The 21,899-nt window shown below is 48.3% G+C and overlaps 1 protein-coding gene across 1 annotated transcript in view; it reads left to right on the top strand.

Moving 5' to 3' along the window:
- peak3 (PEAK family member 3) overlaps window positions 1-21,899 on the top strand; it is a 132,576-nt gene that overhangs the window by 12,810 nt on the left and 97,867 nt on the right. The window contains 1 exon segment of the mRNA XM_086004676.1: window positions 1,244-1,266. Coding sequence (XP_085860802.1) covers window positions 1,244-1,266 — 23 coding nt within the window.

Here is a 21,899-nt window from a genome sequence, read left to right as displayed (position 1 = left end):
CCCCAACACCCCTTCCCCTTCGCCCGGCATCTTCACGTGCAAGTGCAGGAGATGCAACACCTGCCCTTTTACCTCCCCCCTTCCCACTGTCCAGGGCCCCAAACACTCCTTCCAGGTGAAACAGCGATTTACTTGTATGTCTTGCAATTTAGTATACTGTATTCGCTGCTCACGATGCGGTCTCCTCTACACTGGGGAGACCAAACGCAGATTGGGTGACCGCTTTGTAGAACACCTCCGTTCAGTCCATAAGGGTGACCCCGAGCTTCCGGTCACCTGTCACTTTAATTCACCGCTCCACTCACACTCTGACTTCTCCGTCCTCTTACACTGCTCCAATGAAGCTCAACTAAGCTCGAGGAACAGCACCTCATCTTTCGATTAGGCAATTTACAGCCTTCTGGACTCAACACCGAGTTCAACAATTTCAGACTATAACCTCTGCCCCTATTTTTTTCATATGGCAGCTGTTGATGATTCTGCCATTTCCATTTACACCTCATCTAGACTCATCTTTTGTTTCTTAACTTGTCCCATTACCATGTCCTTTAGCCTTGCACCATCATCCCTTTTGTCTCTTAGGGGTCGATTTTCATTGACCCGTGGAGTCGGGATTGGAGGCATGCGGGGGGTTAAAGTCCCGAATTCGGGGGTCCCGACACCACCCCGCCCCCAACCCGCCTCCATGTAAGTTTCAAAGGAGGCGGGTACCCGCCCCGCACTGGGACCTGCCTACCCGAGGCGGGAAGGGATTAGTGCTAATTAACTGCCTGTTAACAGGTAGTTAACAGGCAGTTTTTAGCCTAATCCCTATTTTAAAGCTTGAAGTGAGGGATTCCCGACGGCTCCAAACCATGCCAAGTTAGAGGAGTCGGGCCGTCGGGTTGAAGGACTTGGAGGGGTCGAGATGTCGGTGTTCAGGTGAGTGATGGGTGCATGAGTGCAAAGGTAAATGTGTTTGGTGTGTCTAAAGTGTGTAAAGAAGTTTAAATTACCTGTACTTACCTTTACAGCCTTCCTTCCTCTAGGTTTCGAGAGTCCATCATCTAACCGACACAGAAAGCAGAATGGCTGCGAACTGTCAAAAGTGACAGCCTGCAGCTTTCTGTGCCAGTGAGATTCTAACTGAGTCTGTGTAGAAGGACTCAGGTTAGAAGTAAGACTGTCAGTGTTTGACAGCTTCAAACAGCTGTGAAACGCTGATATTTCATCTGTCAAAACATCTTGACAGATGAAATTTCAGTCTGTGACGTCACCTGTTGCCGGGTGGCCCTTAATTGGCCTGCTGAGCCCGCTGGGCGGGCTCAACAAGGTCAATCAAGTTCAAATCGCGTGGATTGGCCGCATCTCGATGGAGGCGGGACTACAACCCCGAAAGTTGTAGTCCCGCCTCCTTCCCGACTTCTGAATGAAAATCACCCCTTTAATCTCTCCTGCCTTCCATCCTATCACAGACCTTCCCTTTTGTTCTTTCCTCTCCTCCCCCCTCTCCCTGCCCCTACACTTGCTTAAAAACCTTTTACATCTCCAACTTTTCCAGTTCTGACGTAGGGTCATCAACCTGAAACGTTAACTCAGTTTCTCTCTCCGCAGATGCTGCCTGACCTGCTGAGTATTTCCAGCATTTTCTGTTTTTATTTCAGGTTTCCAGCATCTGCTGTATTTTGCTTTTGTACTATATAAATGCAAATTGTTGTCACATAGAATTACATTGAATATACAGCACAGAAACAGACCATTTGGCCCAACTAGTTTGTGCTGGTATTTATACAACACACAAATCTCCTCTCATTGTATCTATCTCATCTCAGCCTTTCAGCATATCTTTCTATTCCCTTTTTTCTCATGTACTCGTCTAGTTTCCTTTTGAAAGCATCAAAGCTATTTGCCTCAACTATTTCCTATAGTAACGAGTTCCACATTCTAACCACTCCGAGTAAAGAAACTTCTCCTATTTCTCTATTGGATTTATTAGTAACTATCTTGTATTTATGGCCCCTCGTTTTGAATTCTCCCACAAGTGGAAACATTCTCTCCACATCTACCCTGTCCAACCCAATCATAATTTGAAAGGCCTCTATCAAGTCTCCTCTAAGTCTTTCCTTTTCTAAAGAAAAAAAACCCAACCTGTTCAATTTTTCCCAATAGCTTTAATCTCTCAGTTCTGGTACCAACCTTGTAAATTGTTTTTGAACTTTCTCCAGTGCTTCCATGTCCTTTTTATAGTAAAGAAACCAGAACTGTGCACAGTACTCTAAGTGCAGCCTGACCATGGTCCTATGCAACTTTAACATAACTTCACTACTTTTAACTTCTATACCCCTAGAAATAAATCCCAGTGCTTTGTTAGCATTTTTAATTGCTTTGCTAACCTATGATGCTGCTTTTAATGATTTGTTCACCTGTATCCCTAGATCCCTTTGCTCTTCCACCCCTTTCAGTTTCTTATTTTCTAAGGTGTAGGTGATGTTTCTACTTTTCCTACCAAAGTGCATCACCTCACATTTTGCCACTTAATTGCCCAGTCTGCAAGTTCGCTAATGTCTTCTTATATTGTGTTGCATTCTTCCTCACTGTTAGCTATACCCCCCAGTTTGGTATCGTCTGCAAATGTTGATAGAGTTACTTGTTCCTACGCCTAAATTATTAATGTAAACTATGTAAATATAGGCCCTGAATTTCCGATCGGTGGCTTCCTGCGGGCAGACGCCTCCGATCGGAAAAAAATCTACGAACTGACCTGCCGGTTCCGTAGATCCCGAGGCTTGCGATCCTGGGCCTCATCTCTTCGAAATGTGCAGAGGCCCAGGTATCCCAGGGGCGCATGCGGCTCGCAAGCGCCCCTGGGATCACGTGAGCCATGGCGAACCAATGGAAGAATGGAATAATTTATACCTTCATACTTTTGACAGGTCCGTACGCACAGAACTGTCAAACGTATGAATGGGGATCACATTTAAAAACACACTAAAACATTAAATACATTTTTTTAAAACATTACATTGTAGAAATTAACGAATTCCTAACTAATAACTGAGGTCGACTCAGGAGATCAATCAAACAGGTCTTTAATGTAAGACTAAACGAGTTCAAACAGTTTGTTGAGATCGATACAGGAGAACCACGAAAACAGTTCTTAACAAGATGGAGATTCCACGAGGACTGCTTGGGCAGTCACGTGGTTTGCGACGTGACATCATCGCATTTACCCGCGTTTTCCTGCGCTCTTAAAGGGGCCATGCCCCGTACATACAAAACACTATATACAAAACAAAGTAATGTCTAACACCATGGTACAGGCTTAGGCTGGTGTTAGAACATCGTTAAAGGGAATTATATACAGTTGCCCAGATTCATTCAGTGGCTCCGCCACAACATATTTAAAATTAATTCAAATGCCATTTAATTAAATATTTTAAACAAAAATTTAATTTTTTTGAAAAAAATAATTAAATGTTTTTACGGGGCTAAAAATAAACCTACCATTTTTAAGAGTATTTTTAATTTATAAATTAATGATCACATTTTATTTTTCTATTTTTTTAAACTCTTTTACCAGGCATAAGAGTTTGACAGGCATTCAGCAGGCGGGAGTTGTGCAAAAAGCGGAACTCTCCACCTGCAGAGGCCCTTCTCCCGGGCAGGCGGATGATCTGTCAAGACAATGACAGATCGCAAGTGTCGGTTTTCAGCGCATGCACTTCGCGTGCCTGAAACCGGCACTTGCGCGGCCCCTAGGGGCGAGTATGCACCTTGTACGTACCCGTGGGGGGGCGGAAAATCCGGCCCATTGTTGTTGTCAGAATGGGGCCTCAACCCATGACCTTCTGACTCAGAGGCAAATGTCTACAACTGAGCTAAGGCAGACACCTAAAACAAAATGGCAGCTTATGAGAGAAAGCATTTTATCTTGACAGCATCTGAGGAAATGTGGTAAGTTTTTAAATCTATCCATGCCTGCCAGAAAATATAACTTTTTCTTAGTGGTCTTCATATTTATTTAAAGGGGCTATCCCTTATGAATGTGTCTGTGCAGCTATGGTATAGCTTGGGTGACCCAAGCGTGACCCCAGCACCCAAGCAGGAGTCCAGGCACCGCTGCAGTCTGCCTTGGCGGGAGCTGGTAAGAGGATGAGCACTAGTTGGAGGAAGGGGAGAAATGAGAGTGGGTATGAAGAATGATGGTGTGGGAATAGGAGGAGAGCACTGGTTTGACTGTGAAACCTTTGCTTTTACTCAAGGTAGGATGGAGCAGTCATGCGGTCTGACGTATTTCTCGCTCTGTGGTAGGGACACAGGTGCTTGTGGCTCAGGAGAGGGCCAGGCAAATGTTTTCAGCAGCTTGTGGTTGTTTCCCCTCATCAGCCTCCAAATAAACCATATTGCGAAAGTAAGCGGGGGAGTGGCAAAGCACTAAACACCACCTCCATCACTAAATGAAAAGACTAACAGCATTCAGCAACAAATACTCAAGCAGCAAAACCATCTTTTGTTTTAAAAAAAAGTCAAAGATAAAAATCTTTCTTGACAAAGCACCCTGTCCCTTAAGAGAGACAGCACCTAACCAGCATCTCAGGAAGCAGTGGTGCCAGGTTTTTAATGGGTCAGTCTACCTCTGACCTGCAGTGTTGGAGAAAATCTGTGTGCAAAGCCCCTTGACGTTCATTTGCATTTAATTTACTTTGTTTCACTTTCTTCAGGTGCAGACACCAGGAAAGCCATGGGAGGGAGTTTGGGTGCAGTGCTGTATATATTCTCTATATGCCAAACAATTAGCGCTATTTATTTTAAAATTTATAGATTTTAAAATAATCAGAGAGTGGATTGGGCACGGGTTAAATCACTATATAGTTATGTTTTGCATTTCAAGTGCTTTACTGATCAGTAGTCTGACACCAAAAAGCACGATGTGAGAGTATTAGGAATTATCCTTTCGGTGGCCATATTGGATCCTTATCCACTCCAGTACACATTCCCCAAAATAAAAACAATCACATTATAAACACAGAATAAAAAATAAACAATTGGGGAAGAAACACTTAACTATAAACTCACCATTCCACTTCCCATAACAACAACAACAACTTGTATTTATATAGCGTCTTTAACGTAGTAAAACGTCCCAAGGCGGGGCACAGGAGTATTAAAAGACAAAATTTGATACCGAGCCACATAAGAAGAAATTAGGGCAGGTGACCAAAAACTTGGTCAAAGAGGTAGGTTTTAAGGAGCATCTTAAAGGAGGAAAGAGAGGTAGCGAGGTAGAGAGGTTTAGGGAGGGAATTCCAGAGCTTAGGGCCGAGGCAACAGAAGATACGGCCACCAATGGTTGGGCGATTATAATCAGGGATGCTCAAGAAGGCAGAATTAGACGAGCGCAGATATCTCGGGGGTGGGGGGGGGTTTGCGGGGCTGGAGGAGATTACAGAAATAGGGAGGGGCAAGGGCATGGAGGGAATTGCAAACAAGGATGAGAATTTTGAAATCGAGGCGTTGCTTAACCGGGAGCCAATGTAGGTCAGCGAGCACAGGGGTGATGAGTGAACGGGACTTGGTGCGAGTTAGGACACGGGCAGCCGAGTTTTTGATGACCTCAAGTTTACGTAGGGTAGAATGTAGGAGGCCAGCCAGGAGTGCGTTGGAATAGTCAAGTCTCGATGTAACAAAGGCATGGATGAGGGTTTCAGCAGCGGATGAGCTGAGGCAAGGGCGGAGTCGGGCGATGGTACGGAGGTGGAAATAGGCAGTCTTAGTTATGCTGCGGATGTGTGGTCGGAAGCTCATTTCAGGGTCAAATATGACACCAAGGTTGTGAGCAGTGTGGTTCAGCCTCAGACAGATGTTAGGGAGAGTGATGGAGTCAGTGGCTAGGGAACGGAGATTGTGGCGGGGACTAAAAACAATGGCTTCGGTCTTCCCAATATTTAATTGGAGGAGATTTCTGTTCATCCAGTACTGGATGTCGGACAAGCAGTCTGACAATTTAGACACCATGGAGGGGTCGAGAGAAGAGGTAGTGAGGTAGAGCTGGGTGTCATCAGCGTACATGTGAAAACTAACGCTGTGCTTTCGGATGATGTTGCCAAGGGGCAACATGTAGATGAGAAACAGGAGGGGGCCAAGGATAGATCCTTGGGGGACACCAGAGGTAACGATGCAGGAGTGGGAAGGGAAGCTGTTGCAGGTGATTCTCTGGCTACGATTAGACAGATAAGAATGGAACCAGGTGAGTGCAGTCCCACCCAGCTGGACGACGGTGGAGAGGCGTTGGAGAAGGATGGAGTGATCAACCGTGTCAAAGACTGCAGACAAGTCGAGAAGTACGAGGAGGGATAGTTTACCTTTGTCACAGTTACAAAGGATGTCATTTGTGACTTTGATGGGAGCCGTTTCGGTACTGTGGCAGGGGCGGAAACCTGATTGGAGGGATTCAAACATGGAGTTGCGGGAAAGATGGGCACAGATTTGGGAGGCGACAACACGTTCAAGGACTTTGGAGAGGAAAGGGAGGTTGGAGATGGGGCGGTAGTTTGCAAGCACGGAGGGGTCAAGGGTTTTTTTTGAGGTGAGAGTTGATGACGGCAGATTTGAGGGAGTGGGGGAGAGAGAACCGTTAATAATATCAGCTAACATGGGAGCCAGAAAAGGAAGTTGGGTGGTCAGCAGTTTAGTGGGAATAGGGTCGAAGAAGCAGGAAGTGGGTCTCATGGACAAGATGAGCACAGAGAGGTCATGAGGGGAGATCGGAGAGAAACTGGAGAAAGATGCAAGCTCAGGGCTAGGGCAGGGGGGACCCTTAGAGGAAGTTTGGCCCGGTGGGCTGGGGGAAGGAAGGGAAGTGGCAGAGGCAGCCGAACGGATGGTCTCAATCTTAGAGACAAAGAAGTCCATGAATTCCTCACACTTGTTGTTGGAGGTGGGGGTGGAGGAGACAGGAAGGGGGGTTTAAGAAGATGGCTAGCAGTAGAGAATAGAAGCCGGGGTTTATCTTTGCATTCCAGAATGATTCTGGAATAGTGAGCAATTTTGGCAGACGAGAGCAGGACCCGATAATGTTTTATTTGGCCCAGCCAGATCCGGCAGTAAATGGCTAAACCAGTTGTCCGCCATATCCGTTCAGGCCTGCGCCCCTTGGACTTAAGGGAGTGAAGATGAGGGCCATACCAGGGGGAACGGCCAGGGTGAGAGAGAGTAATTGTTTCAATAGGGACTAGGGCATCAAAGGTGGTGGTGAAGATGTGGTCCAATAGCTAAAACAATTTTTGACAAAGAGGTCTCCCTCTCTCTAAAATCAGTAGTCTGTTCAAAACCGACCAAAAGTTTTCCTGGGTGGAAAAAAAAATTATCATCCCTATCCTGCAATTCCACCAGAATTTTATGGCAATGGTAGCAGTCCAGGTGTTTCAATTCAAGTTTGAAGGGCACTGGAAAAAATGTCTCCATTTATGTCAGGAAACTAATTCTAACATTGGAGAAAATGAATTGCAATCAATAGGTTCATATTTATATACAAGCACAAACCCCAAGCAATTCACTATCAACCCTTTTGAAGACCATCACAGTCTGCTCGAAGATTCCGATCTAGTTTTGCTTTGTACTGCAATGCAGAAATGCAGATGCAGTTGTCACGATTACTATGAAACTAGAAAAAACTGCTTTTCAACTGAACAATTTGCAATATTGTTCCCTTTTCTAATATCCATAGTGATATAATGAAAGGTTTTGCATCAGACCTACGTCTGCAGAGCAGAAAATGTTCATATGCAGAAATAGTCTACAATTTTGCCGCCAGTATTTCCCCACTATGTTTAAAATGTTGGTAATGCATAATTTGGTGGCTATGCACATCCCTTTGCTTGTTAACTCCTGAACAGGCTGCTCCACAACTCTCCTTCAAGCAGTGGTTTACCTAAATGAAAAATTATGAAAGGGGACAGTGAAAGGAAGTGACTTATTTACTGTTCTTTTACTTCTGAGTTGAAATCCAGCCTAGAGCAATGTGACTGAAGTCTTTTCTCTTGGTCCTATGCAAAAACTTGAGCATTCTCACATATATCGTATTGGGTATGGGTCCACACAATCTATTAATCACCACAATAGGCACATAATTGTTCTATATTAACACTCTGCTCACAGATTTTGATTTGTTCCATATTTACAGTCTGCCCAGTTAGTTCATGAATTATTCCATATTTATAATGTGTCTCAGTTGGATAACTAGCAACTCACCTAAGCCAGATAACTTAGGCACATGTTAGCAAGAGTTGTAGCTTATAGATCCTTAAGTTTGAACAGGGCCATGTCAGACAATAACCAGGTAAACTACGCAGCTTATTAGCACAAAACCTTTCTGCTGCTTGTCCCGCTATGACCACTTAACTGTTAAAGCATTGGGTTCCTACATGGCAACAGTGACTACAATTCAAAAGTACTTCATTGGCTGTAAGCGCTTTGGGGCGTCCGGTGGTTGTGAAAGGTGCTATATAAATGCAAGGGGGAAAATTTTGGTTGTTTTGCGCCTCCCATTAGCGCCGCTAATGCCTCCCGCGAAATTCAGCGGGAGGTTAGCAGCGGCGGTAGCCGGTAGCGCCCCACGACACTGAGCCTCCGGCGATGACGTCATTGCCATGCGCAACACCCTGCTCGCGCCCCGGCCGCAATCTTCGCTCGCGCCCCGACCTACTGCCGGACGCTATGCCCGACAGGGTCAGGGTGTCATGTTTGCGGCCAGGGTGGCCCAAATTAAAGGGCAGGTGCCGGGCAGCCATTGTTTTTAGGCCACCCTGCTAGCACCTGCCCCGTCTGGCCTCCTCCTGCGGGGATCCGACCACGATCAGTCAGCCTGGCACTCCTCTTGAGTGCTGGGCTCTTTTGCCGACACCTCGCTCCCTGGTGGTCCAGCAGGGCCTCGGTGTGTGCTGCGCTAGGCCCCTCCTCTTTAATCAGGGAGGGAGGCCTGCAGTAGCGCCGCGATATTCAATGGGAGCGCCCCAAGAGGAAGGGGGAGCGCTTCCAGTAGCCCCGCCTCCTGCTTGGGGCGCTACCATTCAATTTCGGGCGTGGGGGCGCTAACTTTTACGGGGCACTAAAAGTAGCGCCCCGGCGAATTTAGCGGGCCAAAGGGGGCGTGACCCAATTTTTCCCCCTTGTCTTTTTTTCAGAAGTACTTCATTGTACTTGTATGCTGCTTTGTCACAGATTTTCACAAGGTAGGATGTAGGCTGGGCACTGGAGGGCACTCTCGGCCTTGTAAATGCTAAGAGCTGTATGTTTTGACCATCTTTAAAGGAGAAGCCTGCCCACACCCACACAAAGATCAGAAGGACTGGTGGAGGCCCTGACAGCCTGAAGAGACTCTTTCAACATGAAGCGTCAGCCTTGCAGATAGTTGGTGTGGATGTCATTGAGGTTATGGCCAAGGGAAAGCTTGGCAGTTTAATGACAGCTGAACGAGACAAGTGGCCCTCTTTTACTTCATCATCTTGCTCCTCCTTCAAGCTCACTCATTCAGTAAGACCCAGACTCACACAACACAGCAGCAGTGGATCTTGTGACCACACATCACACACTCCTGATTGTTCAGGCATCGGCTCAGATACATTCATCTAGGGCGATTCACTTAGCCAGGGTCAGGAAGTAGCACAATAAAGCGTACAGCAAGTGTAAGAAGGAGCAAATAGAGGTGGCAGCTGAGGAGCAGGAGTAGCTAAATAGATGCCCAGGTGTTGTTCTGCTGCAGGGGTCATGAATACTTGTGTAACAGGACCTATCCGTAGAGGGAAGCTCTTTAAAGAGTAGAAATACTTCATATAGTCTTTTGACAATCTTTACAGCAGCCTGCATGATCAGTCAGGGACTGCAGAAATGCAGCTCCACCTTTATTATAGCAATGTGAAAGGGATTCAGGAAACCTGCAGTCCATCAAAAAATGAGAAGCAACTCCACAGGCATTTGGAGGGGAATCGCTGAGATCCAAAACACAGACACCATTTCTGTCCAGAATGCTGGGACTCCAACATACAGGACCTAAATTCTGGATTAGGGGAAGAAAGGAAAGGAAGGGGAAGGAAAGGGAAGAAGGAAAGTAGGAAAGAAAGAAAGAAAGAAAGAAAGAAAGAAAGAATGAATGAATGAATGAATGAATGAATCCTGTTTAGTGATGTTGGTTGAGGGATTTGAAACAGTGCCCTGGGATCTTTTACACCCACCTGAGAGAGCAGGCGGGGCCTCAGCCAGCCCTTACAAAGGATTCAGAAAGTGCCATGTGTATTGATTTCTATGTGGGTTCAATGACGACACATTGATGAAAGAGAATGGCCTAGAAATTCAGTTGCGTGCGCCAGCCGTTAGCGCCTTAGGAGGAGTAGATCTCGAGCGCAAGGCACTTAGCGGCCGGGCGCAGCACGATCTGCACCTACGCCCAACTTCAGTAGACATTTAGCGCCGGCGCAAAGTGTTTGCGCGCGCTCAGCTGCGCGCGCAGATTATGACGTCATTTCCTCGTGCAACGCCCTTTGTGCGCCCCAATCCGGAACTTCAGTCGCGCCCGCCCAATGTGGGCGTGGCGCTCCTAAGAACTGTGAACTGGAATGCAGCAGAGGCCATGCGGGCCGCGGGGAGCGCAAATTAAAGGGCACTTACCCTGAACTATAAAGGCCAGCCATTTTGCAGCAATCACTCTTGTGCAACGGATTTCTGGACAGAGACCAAGGAAGAGAGCTTACTGCTTTGGCCCAACATAGGAGAGGTATTTTTGGCTTCAGGCCAGAGCTTGGCAATTCACCTTCATTGTGAGGTCATTGTTTGCCAGTATATTATGGGGGCTGCATGGGGTGCCAACCCTCAGTTTCAGCATTATGTGCGAAGGGCTCGCAGACGCTGTGTGAGAGGGGCAGCCCTGGCTAGACGCAGAGGGGGCAACAGGCGTCGGCAACCTAGGCCTTACCCACTCAGGAAATACCGCCAGCAGGTGTCCTATCTCACCATGCCTGCCGCGCAGTGTGTTAGGAGGCTGCGCTTCAGAAGGGAGGTGGTTGCAGAGATCTGCCAGCTGCTTCACAGAGATCTGCGTCCACAGCTGAGGTGCAGGACATCTCTGTCGGTGGAAGTGAAGGTCACGGTGGCTCTGAACTTCTATGCAAGCGGCTCCTTCCAAGCCGCTGTTGGGGACATTGCTAACATATCCCAGTTCGCCGTGCATTGCTGCATCCGCCAGGTGACCAATGCCCTTTTCAGGAGGAGACGCCAATTCATCTCCTTCCCCATGACCCTGGAGAAGCAGCAGCAGCGTGCAGTGGGATTTGCGAGAACAGCGGGCTTCCCCATGGTGCAGGGCGCCATTGACTGCATGCATGTGGCTTTGCGGGCACCTATCGACAATGCCGAGGATTACCGCAACCGGAAGGGCTACCATTCCCTCAATGTACAGCTGGTGTGTGACCACAGGCAGCGCATCCTAGCTGTCAATGCCCGCTTTCCAGGCAGCAGCCATGATGCCTTCATCCTGCGACAGACTACTGTGGCTGACATGTTCCAGGCACAGCCTCCCCCAAGAGGATGGCTTATCGGGGACAAAGGCTATCCTTTGTGCACCTGGCTCATGACCCCGCTCCGCGCGCCCAGGACCCCTGCTGAGGAGGCATACAATGAAAGCCATCAAGCCACTAGGAACATCATAGAACAAACGATTGGCGACCTCAAGCAACGGTTCCGCTGCCTGGATCGTTCCGGAGGATCTCTGCAGTATTCGCCGGAGAGAGTCTCCCAGGTCGTGGTCATCTGCTGCATGCTGCACAACCTGGCTATCCGCAGGACTCAGGCACTGCCACCTCACGCTGGAGCACCACCTCAGGAGGAGGAGCAGGAGGAGCATGAGGAGGAGGAGGAGGAGGAGGAGGAGCACCAGCCCAGGACGGAGGCACAAGGTCCAAGGGCCGCCCGTCGGCGGCTTATTGAACGTCACTTCTAGGCCCCCTGTCAGGGAATGGCTTGTGGCAATGAAGGGACGTGAATGCAGCCGCTCCGCAAGCCCTCAGCCGGTTAAGGCAACAACCACTTCAAACATCAAACATGGACAAGCTGAATAAATAAAATGCTTTATTGAACAAACTCAGGGCCCTTCCCACATGAAACCCAAAAACAGACAACACGCCCAAAAAACTGTCACACACATGACTCACTCCCACAACCTGGGGAGGAATAACAAAACATTTCCACAAAAATGGCCTTCATCCTCGGCCTTACAAAAACAACCATCCCCATAAACAAAACAACCATCCCCATATAAAAACAACCATCCCCATATAAAAACACATTTGCCCACACCCTCTACTTTGTGGCCCGCGAGGGCGATTCCTTGACCAGCCTTTTGCGGCCCCTGGCCGCCCTGCTGCTCCTCCTCAAAGTGTGCCCAGTGGCTGCTGCAAGGCTGGGGGAAGGCTCCTGAGGGGCACATGGCGTGACGGCAGATGCCCTTGGGGGTCGGCCTAGACGAGCTCTGGCCCTCGAGGGGCCGGCTGGTGACTGCTGCAGCTGTGGCTGGGCAGCAGCAGTCTCTCCAGCAGCTCGTCGCAGCTCCACTGGGGGAGTGGCAGTGGCGGCTGCAGGAATGGGGGCAAGCTGGCTGATGGCAGGTGCTCGCTGCTCGCCTGAGACACTGGCACTCGCCCGGGCCAGCACTGCAGCATGCGCAGCAATCTGCTGAAGGACAGACCGCTGTGCTGCTGCAGCGCGGCGGGTGCCCTGGCGATGCCTGGCTGACACAGCGAGTGTGGCAGCAGTGAGTGCCCGTACTGCCCTGGTCTGTGCCTGCATCAGACTAGCCAGTGACTGCACGGCACCACTGATCACCTGGCGACTCGCGGACTGTTCTGCCCCGAAATCGGACCGACTCGCGGACTGTTCTGCCCCGAATTCTGCCCGACTCGCGGCCTGTGCCACTTCGAATTGCTCGAAACTCCTGGCCTGTGAGGCGCCGAAATCGGCCACACTATGAGCCAGGGACTCGATGGCCTCAGGCAACCGTGCCACAACCCCCATGAACTCGGTGTGCCGGCGATCCGAGTCCACGGACATTTGATCGAGGAGGCGCACCTCCTTGGCGAGGACCGTCTCCGGACTGGAGGCCGGACTCTCCCTCTGGGGAGAAGGCCGCCAAGCTGGCCGACCCTTCCCGCGTTGCTGGATGCCACTGGGCCCAGCAACTACACTCCCCTGCGACCCTTCCCCCCTCTGGGAAGAAGGCCGCCGAGCTGCCCGACCCTTCCCGCGTTGCTGCACGCCACTGGGCACAGGAGCTACACTCCCCTGCGACACTTCCCCCTGGCTGTCCTCCAGGGAAGACGTGTCCCCTCTATTGGCATCCCCTGGCGCGGCTGAGGGTTCCCCTGATGGGCCGCCTTCCTCTTCCTCTTCCTCCTCCTCCTCCTCCTCTTCCGAGGGGCTGTCACTGGCAGCTTCAGGGACCTCCTCCTCACCATCTGAAAGCAGGAAGGCACAAGAGTAGCTTTAGAGTGAGGAGAGGGCATCAGCGAGGGAGGCATGAGTGGTGGCATTCAGCGCATTGGTCGGACAGTGGCAAAGGATGTAGATCTGAAGCGCAAGTGGGACGAGAGAGGTCCAAAAGGTGATGTCCTTACCATTGGTGCCCAGAACAGGGTCGGCATCTCCAGATGCAACGGGGCCAATCACCCGGGCACCCATGAGGCTACCCACGCGCTCTTCAAGGTCACTGAGCTGCTGGATCTGGGGACCGCCTCCCCCGGTCACAGTCCGGCTCTTCTGATTGTGTGCTAGCTTGGCCTGCAAGAGAAAGGATGGCCTCTAAGTACAGTGTGGTGCCCAGATCTTGTGTGCACTGCCTCCCATGGTCGAACAGTTTGGCCAGTGTGGTGCCCTGATCTTGTGTGCACTGCCTCCCATAGTCGAATAGCTTGGCCAGTGTGGTGCCCTGATCTTGTGTGCACTGCCTCCCATGGTCGAATAGCTTGGCCAGTGTGTAAAGTGCAGAATGTGCAATTGATGTTCATGCCAGTCCCATAGCTGCTGGATGAGGGCTGGCCATTAGGGCTTTTAGGTCCCTTTGCCCATAATGTGAGGTGCACATGCAAGGATGAGGAAGACACTGGAAAGGGGACTCACCCTGACAATCCTTGTGAGGTCATTGAACTTTTTCCGGCATTGGACACCAGTCCTGGGGACCTCGCTGTTGGATGTGACCCTGTGGGCGACCTCCCTCCAGGCTTTCCTGTAGACGCTGGTGGCAGGCTTCTTGCCACTGTCCGGGAACAAGAGTTTGCGTCTCCTCTCCAAAGCCCTAACCAGCACCCTCAAATCATGGCCAGTGAAGCGCTGCGCTCGTTCACGGGCCTTCTGCATCTTTCCCGGCGCTATTTCTGTTCAGCAGCAGTGTTTAGGCCTAGCTGGAGGGCTGCAGTGTCCAGGGCGTGGCAACAGACGAACTCGACCCTTCCCCCTTTAAGAGCTGGCTGGCGCCAGGGTGTCTGCTGTCAATCAAGAAATGACCGCACCTGCACTGCGCCCGGCCTCGGCGGTTTAGCTCAGCACCGCCGGCTTTGCGCCTAAAGATAGTTGTGTAACGTCAGTTTTAGCGCTCGAGCAAACTCTTAGGGCGAAGCTACTGAATATCGACGAAGTGGCCTCGACTTTGCGCCGGGCGCAAACTTTAGCGGCCGCCCGACTTTTCCGCCCCAAAAGTGGCTATACTGAATTTCTAGGCCAATGTCTTTTAATCTAAAGTTTGTTCAACTAAGTTAACAGCATTACAGGAGACACCATGTTAGAGATCCATCTAAAACGAAACCAAAACTAAACTCTCTCTCTCACATGCCCTCTGCTGGTAAGGCATAAATAATCAAACAGGCAAATATGCTGGTAAGGCATCATAATCAAACAGGCAAATACCATCACTATTTGCTGATATCATTACATCTCCCTTTCTTAAAACAAAAGTATTTTACTTTTATCTAACAACATGTTTTCTTTGTATTACTCTGCATTTTAACTGTAACACTTAATGAACTTACATTATCATTATCAAGGTTTTTTAACCTTGCTTTGTGTGTTCACATGAAATATGTAAATACACTAGAACTTGAAGAGAGAATAAGATAACATTACTTCCTTCTATAACAAGAGTCCTTAAACTTGCTCAATGAGTCTCTCAGGAGGCTTCACGTGTCTTGAGGATTTTCTGATTGATTGTCCTTGAATCTGAGTTGTTGCCTCAGATGATGGTTTCTCAGCTGTGTGATCAGGTTGTTCAACAGTTTCAGTCTTTTGACCTGCTGTGTGATCAGGTTGTTCAACAGTATCAGTCTTTTGACCTGCTGTGGCTGGTCCCATGAGAAGATCCCGACGATTTCTTCGCAGAACAGCACCCTCATCTGTCTGAATGGTGTATGATCTTGGTTGGACTTCACTCAGGACAGTTCCCTTCTGAGTCCATATGTTTGTTTTGTCTTTGAACCTTACTTGGTCACCAGTGTGGAGTTCAGGTAGGTTTTGTGTTCCTCTGTCATAGTAGTACTCTTGCTTATCTTTCTGTTGTTCTTTGAACTTCCTCACTTTCTCCCCCTCTTTTGTTTTCAGGAGGTTCTCCGGGATGGGTAGGTTTGACCTTAGCAGACGTCCCATAAGGAGTTGGGCTGGTGACATACCACACTCGAGCGGCGTTGTGCGGTATACAAGCATGCTCTGGTAGAAGTCAGTTCCACTGTCTATTGCCTTGTACATCAGTCTTTTCACTGTCTGGACCGATTTTTCCACTAGTCCATTGGACTGTGGAAAGTGAGGACTTGACGTTGTGTGGACAAAGTCCCACTCTTTGGCAAAGTGTTGGAAACTTGCATTGTAAAACTGGGGTCCGTTGTCTGTGAAGACCTCGCTTGCCACGCCATGTCTGGAGAATATGGCATCTGCAGTGGTGGTGTACAGTCTACAAACCTCTGGATACAGGGAGTAATAGTCTGTGACTACAAGATAGTCCTTCCCTTGACATACGAATAGGTCAGCGCCTACCTTCTGGTAAGGTCTGTCTGGCACTGGGTGTGGCTTTAGTGGTTCTACCGGATTGCTTGCTCGATATTTCAGGCATATTGTGCAGTTTGACACCTCATTTGTCATATCTTGGTTGATTCGTGGCCAGTACATCACCTCTCGTGCTCTTTTCTTACACTTTTCGATTCCCAGATGTCCTCCATGGATCCTTTTTAGCATCTCTTTTCTCAGACTCTTTGGGATAACTATTTTACTTCCTTTGTAGATGATGTCTTCGGCCACTGATAGTTCCGCCCTGCAGTTCCAGTACTCTGCCATGTCAGGTGAGCAGTCTTGCTTCATGTTGGGCCATCCATCCAAGATGCTTTTCCTCAGTCGTCTCATTGTTTCATCTTTGTTTGTCTCAGCCTTTATGAGCTCCATTTTTGCATCTGCTATGGGCAGTGCACTTGTGATCATGTCCACGTAGGCGTTCACTTTTTCATCCATTTTGGTGTTTGCGGGCTCACTTGGGTCAACAGCTCTGGACAACGTGTCTGCTGTATACATCAGCTTACCCGGTGTGTACGCAACATTCAGCGTATAGCGTTGCAGCCTGATCATCATTCTTTGTATTCTAAGCGGACAGCTATTTAGTGGCTTTTGGAACAATGCAATCAAGAGCTTATGGTCAGTCTCTACACTGATTGCTTGTCCTGACACAAACTGGTGAAATCTTTCACAGGCGTATGTGATGCTGAGCAGCTCCTTTTCTATTTGAGCATATCGCGTCTCCGCGTCTGTCATTGAGCGCGATGCATATGCAATAGGTTGCCAGTAGTCATATTTTTGCAGAAGAACGGCACCGAGCCCACTCTGTGATGCATCTGATGATATCTTGATGGGTCTCGCTGGGTCATAAAACCTAAGAACTGGTTCCTCTGTGAGCAGTTTCTTTAGATCGCTCCATGACTTCTCATGCTCATGATTCCATTCCCATTCTATGTTCTTTTCAGTTAGTCTTCTCAGTGGCGCCATCTTTTCTGAGAGGTTGGATATGAATTTACCCATGTAGTTGATCATTCCATTAAACCTCTGCACGTCCTTTTTGCATTGTGGCTTTGGCATATTCTCAATGGCGGACACCTTTTTGGGATCTGGTCTGATGCCCTCACTGCTAAGGATATCTCCCACGAATGTCAGTTCTGTCACCCCGAGCTGGCATTTCTCTCTATTCAGCTTCAGGTTTGTTTTCCTTGTTGCTTCCAGCACTTTTTTCAGTCTCTCGTCATGCTCAGTTCTCGTGGTTCCCCATACTATGATGTCATCCATTGATGTATCAACTCCCTCCAGATGCTCATAGATCATATGGATAGTTTTGTGATACACTTCAGGAGCTGAGGCAATGCCAAATGGTAACCTTAGGAATCTGTATCTGTCAAATGGACTGTTGAACGTGCACAGTCTTGAACTTGCCTCATCCAGTTTCATCTGCCAAAATCCTGATGATGCATCTAACTTGCTGAAATACTTTGCATTTGCAAACTGTGCCATGATTTCCTCACGTGTAGGAAGCTTGAAGTGCTCTCTCTTTATTGCTCTGTTTAGATCTCTTGGATCCAGGCAAATTCTGAGCTTTCCATTCTTTTTGTCCACAATGACGAGGGAACTCACCCACTCAGTTGGCTCATCTATCTTCTGAATCACGTTCAGGCTTTCCATCCTGTCCAACTCTGCCTTCAGTTGCTTTTGAAGAGCAAACAGAACTTTTCTGCATGGATGTATGACCGTTGGCATACTTTTATCTACTCTGATCGTGTGTTCTCCTGGAAGGCAGCCTAGACCCTTAAATAGGTCTTTGTACTCTTTCATGAGTTCATCATAGACTGTCTCTCCTTCGCTTTCCACAACGAGGACTCTCTTTACCAGGTTCAGTCTCTCACAGGCTATTAAACCTAGTATGGCCTGCACATCCTTTGGCACCACAATTAATGCTAGCGTGTGCTCTCTGTCCTTGTGTGTCACTTTGACAATGCATCTTCCTTTCACCGGTATATCAGTACCTGAGTATCCTGTCACTTTCATTCCATGTATCTTTGGTCTGGGTCTAATTTTCTTAAAATCAGTCTCTGATATCACATTAACTTGTGCTCCAGTATCCAATTTAAATGGAATGTGTGTGTCATTCACTTTTAATGTCAACATCCAGTCTCTTTTTTCTTTTTTGTTTCCAGACACAACATCTACATAGAACTCCTCTATCTCGCTTTCATCTACTGCATGGACCTTGCTTTGTTGCGCTTGGTTCTTACAGCAACGGGCATAATGGTTGTTTTTGTTGCAACTATTGCATGTTTTACCATATGCTGGACACTTTTTTGGTGAATGCTGTGTACCGCATCGACTACATGACTTTCGATTGCCCCTTTCATTTTTGTTCGCTGGCCACGCCTCTTTTTTCACATTGGCGCTCTTTTTGTTAAACGGTTTGTGTCCGTTCATTCTCACTGCATCCACGTTGCAGCTACTGTCACTGAACAGCTCCTTTGCCTGCAACTTCACAGTCTCTGTAGCCCTACACAGTGCTATGGCTTTTCCCAGGTCTAGATTTTGCTCTCTTAGCAGTCTTTCCCTTAGACCATTATCTGGAATACCACACACCAGTCTGTCTTTTATCAGCGAGTCTGTCAGTCCCCCAAATTCACACGTTTTGCTTCTGTTTCTCAGTTCAGTCACATACTGATCAATAGTCTCACCCGTTTTCTGTACACATGTGAAAAATCTGTGCCTCTGAAATGTCACGTTACGTTTAGGTATGCAGTAGGCCTCAAACTGTTCCATTATTTTATCCAGCTTCATTTTGTCTCCATCAGCAGCGAATGTGAAGTTATTATACACCTCCAGCGCTTCATCACCCACGGCATGTAAGAACACTGACGCTTTCATTTTATCACTTTTCTCATCAGCTCCGATTGCTGATAAATACAACTCCAAACGTTGTTTGAACCTCCTCCAACTTTCAGCCACATTACCTGTCAACTGAAGCTTCGCCGGTGGGTGTAAACCTTCCATTTTTCACTTCGTTAGCTATTCTCCAAAGGTAAGTAACGATGTTCTCTTTTGGCTTGCTAATGTGTGGAGAGCTGATTTAACTTCAGATTTTTCCTCTTCATCTCTTTCATCACTTCTTCTGACACCATGTGTTGATTTCTATGTGGGTTCAATGACGACACATTGATGAAAGAGAATGTCTTTTAATCTAAAGTTTGTTCAACTAAGTTAACAGCATTACAGGAGACACCATGTTAGAGATCCATCTAAAACAAAACCAAAACTAAACTCTCTCTCTCACATGCCCTCTGCTGGTAAGGCATAAATAATCAAACAGGCAAATATGCTGGTAAGGCATCATAATCAAACAGGCAAATACCATCACTATTTGCTGATATCATTACACCATGTAGTGGACAGGAGCAGCCAACCAGCACCAGCTGTAGTTACAAGGCTATCTCATGACCTAGAAGAAAGCGATGCATGGCCATGTTATGTTGAACTTCGGAAATGCTTTTGGAAAATTAGAACTTAAAGTTAGTGAATTTAGCCAAATTAAAATGCACAGCTGAAACCTCCAAACTCTGGGTGAACGACTCTCTGCTGGTGTTAATAATATCAGGCTCAATAAACCCTTCAAACCAGTTTTCCCGATGATGTTGCCAGCACTCACGGTTTGAATATATATATTCAACAACACAACGAAAGGGCAGCAAGAAAGATTTAAAGTTATTTATATTTCTTTAGTGATGGGAAGGTTCTTTGCTGCTATGTTGCTGGTGATTTCAGCAAGTTCTGCTGTCGGAGGCGGTGAAGGAACGGACAGGTGCCACAGAGTTCTGAGTAAACCACAACAATCTCACCCAACTCCCAACAGCCATTTAAAGACTAGCATTGTCAGCTTGGCTTAGTTGGTAATACAGTCATCTCTTAAGTGAGAAGTCTGTGGGCTCAAGTTCCACTCCAAGACTTAAAACACATAGGCCTAGAAATTCAGTTTGGGCCCGCCAGCTCGCTTGCGCCCAGAAGTTACCGCTGCGTGCGGAGCCACTTGCGCCCGCCGGAAATTCAGTTTCAGCGCCCCAAGTCGAAGCCGGCCGCTATTCAAGGGTGTGGCCGCCCCCGCTTGGGGCGCTGAAGCTGAATTTCGGCGCGCTAGGTGCCGAAGCGCCACCCGCTGTGGAGCGGCAGGCTGCGGTACTGCAGGCCTTCCTCCCTCTCTTAAGGGGGAGGTGCCTGCAACAGCGAGATCGCCGCTCGCTAGTGCCGGCAAATGAGCCCGGCACCACGGAGAAGTGCCGGGCTCCCGGAAAACAGCCGGCAATGCCGCGGGGGGGGGCGGTGGTGGAGGAGGCCGGGGAAGGAGGTGCGGGCAGGCGGCCGCCGAAAAAGTGGCCGGCCGCACCTCCGCCTTAACTCGCCCCACTAAGGCTGCAGGACGGCCCCGTTTTCAGATCGCTGTTTGTGGCCGCTGCGGAAGAGGCGGCCGCCACTAAATATGGCGGTCGGGCCGGTAGCGGGGCGGTAGCGGGGCACTGCGCACACCGATGACGTCATCGGTGGCGGCGCAGCGCTACTGGCTAACGCCGCCATTACCGCAGCGCTGAATATCGGCGCAATCTCAGCAAGTGGCGCAAAAGCCCTCTTTGGGCGAAAACTGGCCGCAAAGCCTACTGAATTTCTAGCCCATAAAACTGACACTTCAGTGCAATACTGTGGGAGTGCTGCATTGCTGCAAAAATGTTAAACTTAGGCTCTGTCTGCCTGTTCTGGTGGATGTTAGAAATTCTATGCTACTATTCAAAGAAGATTAGGGACTTATTTGACTAACACCATCAAAAGCAGTTTCACTGAGCATGTAACTTAGTGTTGCTGGTGGGATCTTGCTGTGTGCAAAATGACTGTTGTATTTCCCTACATAACAGCAGTGACTACACTTCAAAGCAATTCATCGTACTTGAAGCATTTCTGAGGTCTGTGAGAAGGTGCTATATAAATACGAATCTTTCTTAGCACAGGTCGAATTCCTACGCTGTCAACAGAGCATTGTACACAGTGCAGGAGCAACTAAAATCAGTGAAATATATTGTAGAAAAATGGGGGTTAAAATGAAATGAAATAAATGTCCTGTAACTGGTTCACTCAGAACTCTCAATCACCTTAAAACAAGTATTCAGTGTAATGTTGCAATGAGCTAAAAGACCTGTAGTGGGAGTGCTAACTGTAAACATCATGGGGGAGAAATTCGGTATCGCCCCGTTTGGGCCGCAATTATCGGCCGGGCACAAAGTTTAACGCCTGACGCTAATTATCGCCTCTGACTGCAAACTTGGCTTTTATCGCCCCTGGAGGTGATTGGATCGCTAAATCAGGTGCTACACACCTCTCTTAAGGCGCTAACGCCGAGGAGTGAGGTGCTAACTCAACGCGCTGGTGAAGCTCATGTGATGTCAGTTAGCAATGGAACATAGACACACTGGTGCTGGCCAGTTCTTAAAGAGGAAGGTCGATCTTGCTCTCCATTCACACCCTGCTCATTGCAGCCTTGAATCTTGGCCTGGAGAGACCTGTACATCAATTCTGCTGGAAAGAACAATGGAGAGGCCCAAGGAAAGAGTTCGGAGTGCAGCCCCCACAGTCTCTTCTAAATCGATGCAAGGAAGGTCAAATCAAAATGAACCTGCAAAGTGCTGCTCAGTACCCAAAACTCCTTCACATAGCATTGAATCTCTCCAGAAGTCTCTCTCTCTCAGAATGCGTGGTGCAAAAACGTCGCCGACAAAAAAAGGCAGGAAGCGGTCGCCTTTAAATAGCACTCCCCCAGTCCCTTCCCGACTGCAAAACGTTCCCCT

This window comes from Somniosus microcephalus, chromosome 13 (assembly GCF_052327205.1).
Source record: "Somniosus microcephalus isolate GS21.2 chromosome 13, FLI_Smic_1.0, whole genome shotgun sequence".
Taxonomy (NCBI): Eukaryota; Metazoa; Chordata; class Chondrichthyes; order Squaliformes; family Somniosidae; genus Somniosus; species Somniosus microcephalus.
Note: the sequence above shows the minus strand (reverse complement) of the source record. Positions and strands in the feature narration are given on the sequence as shown.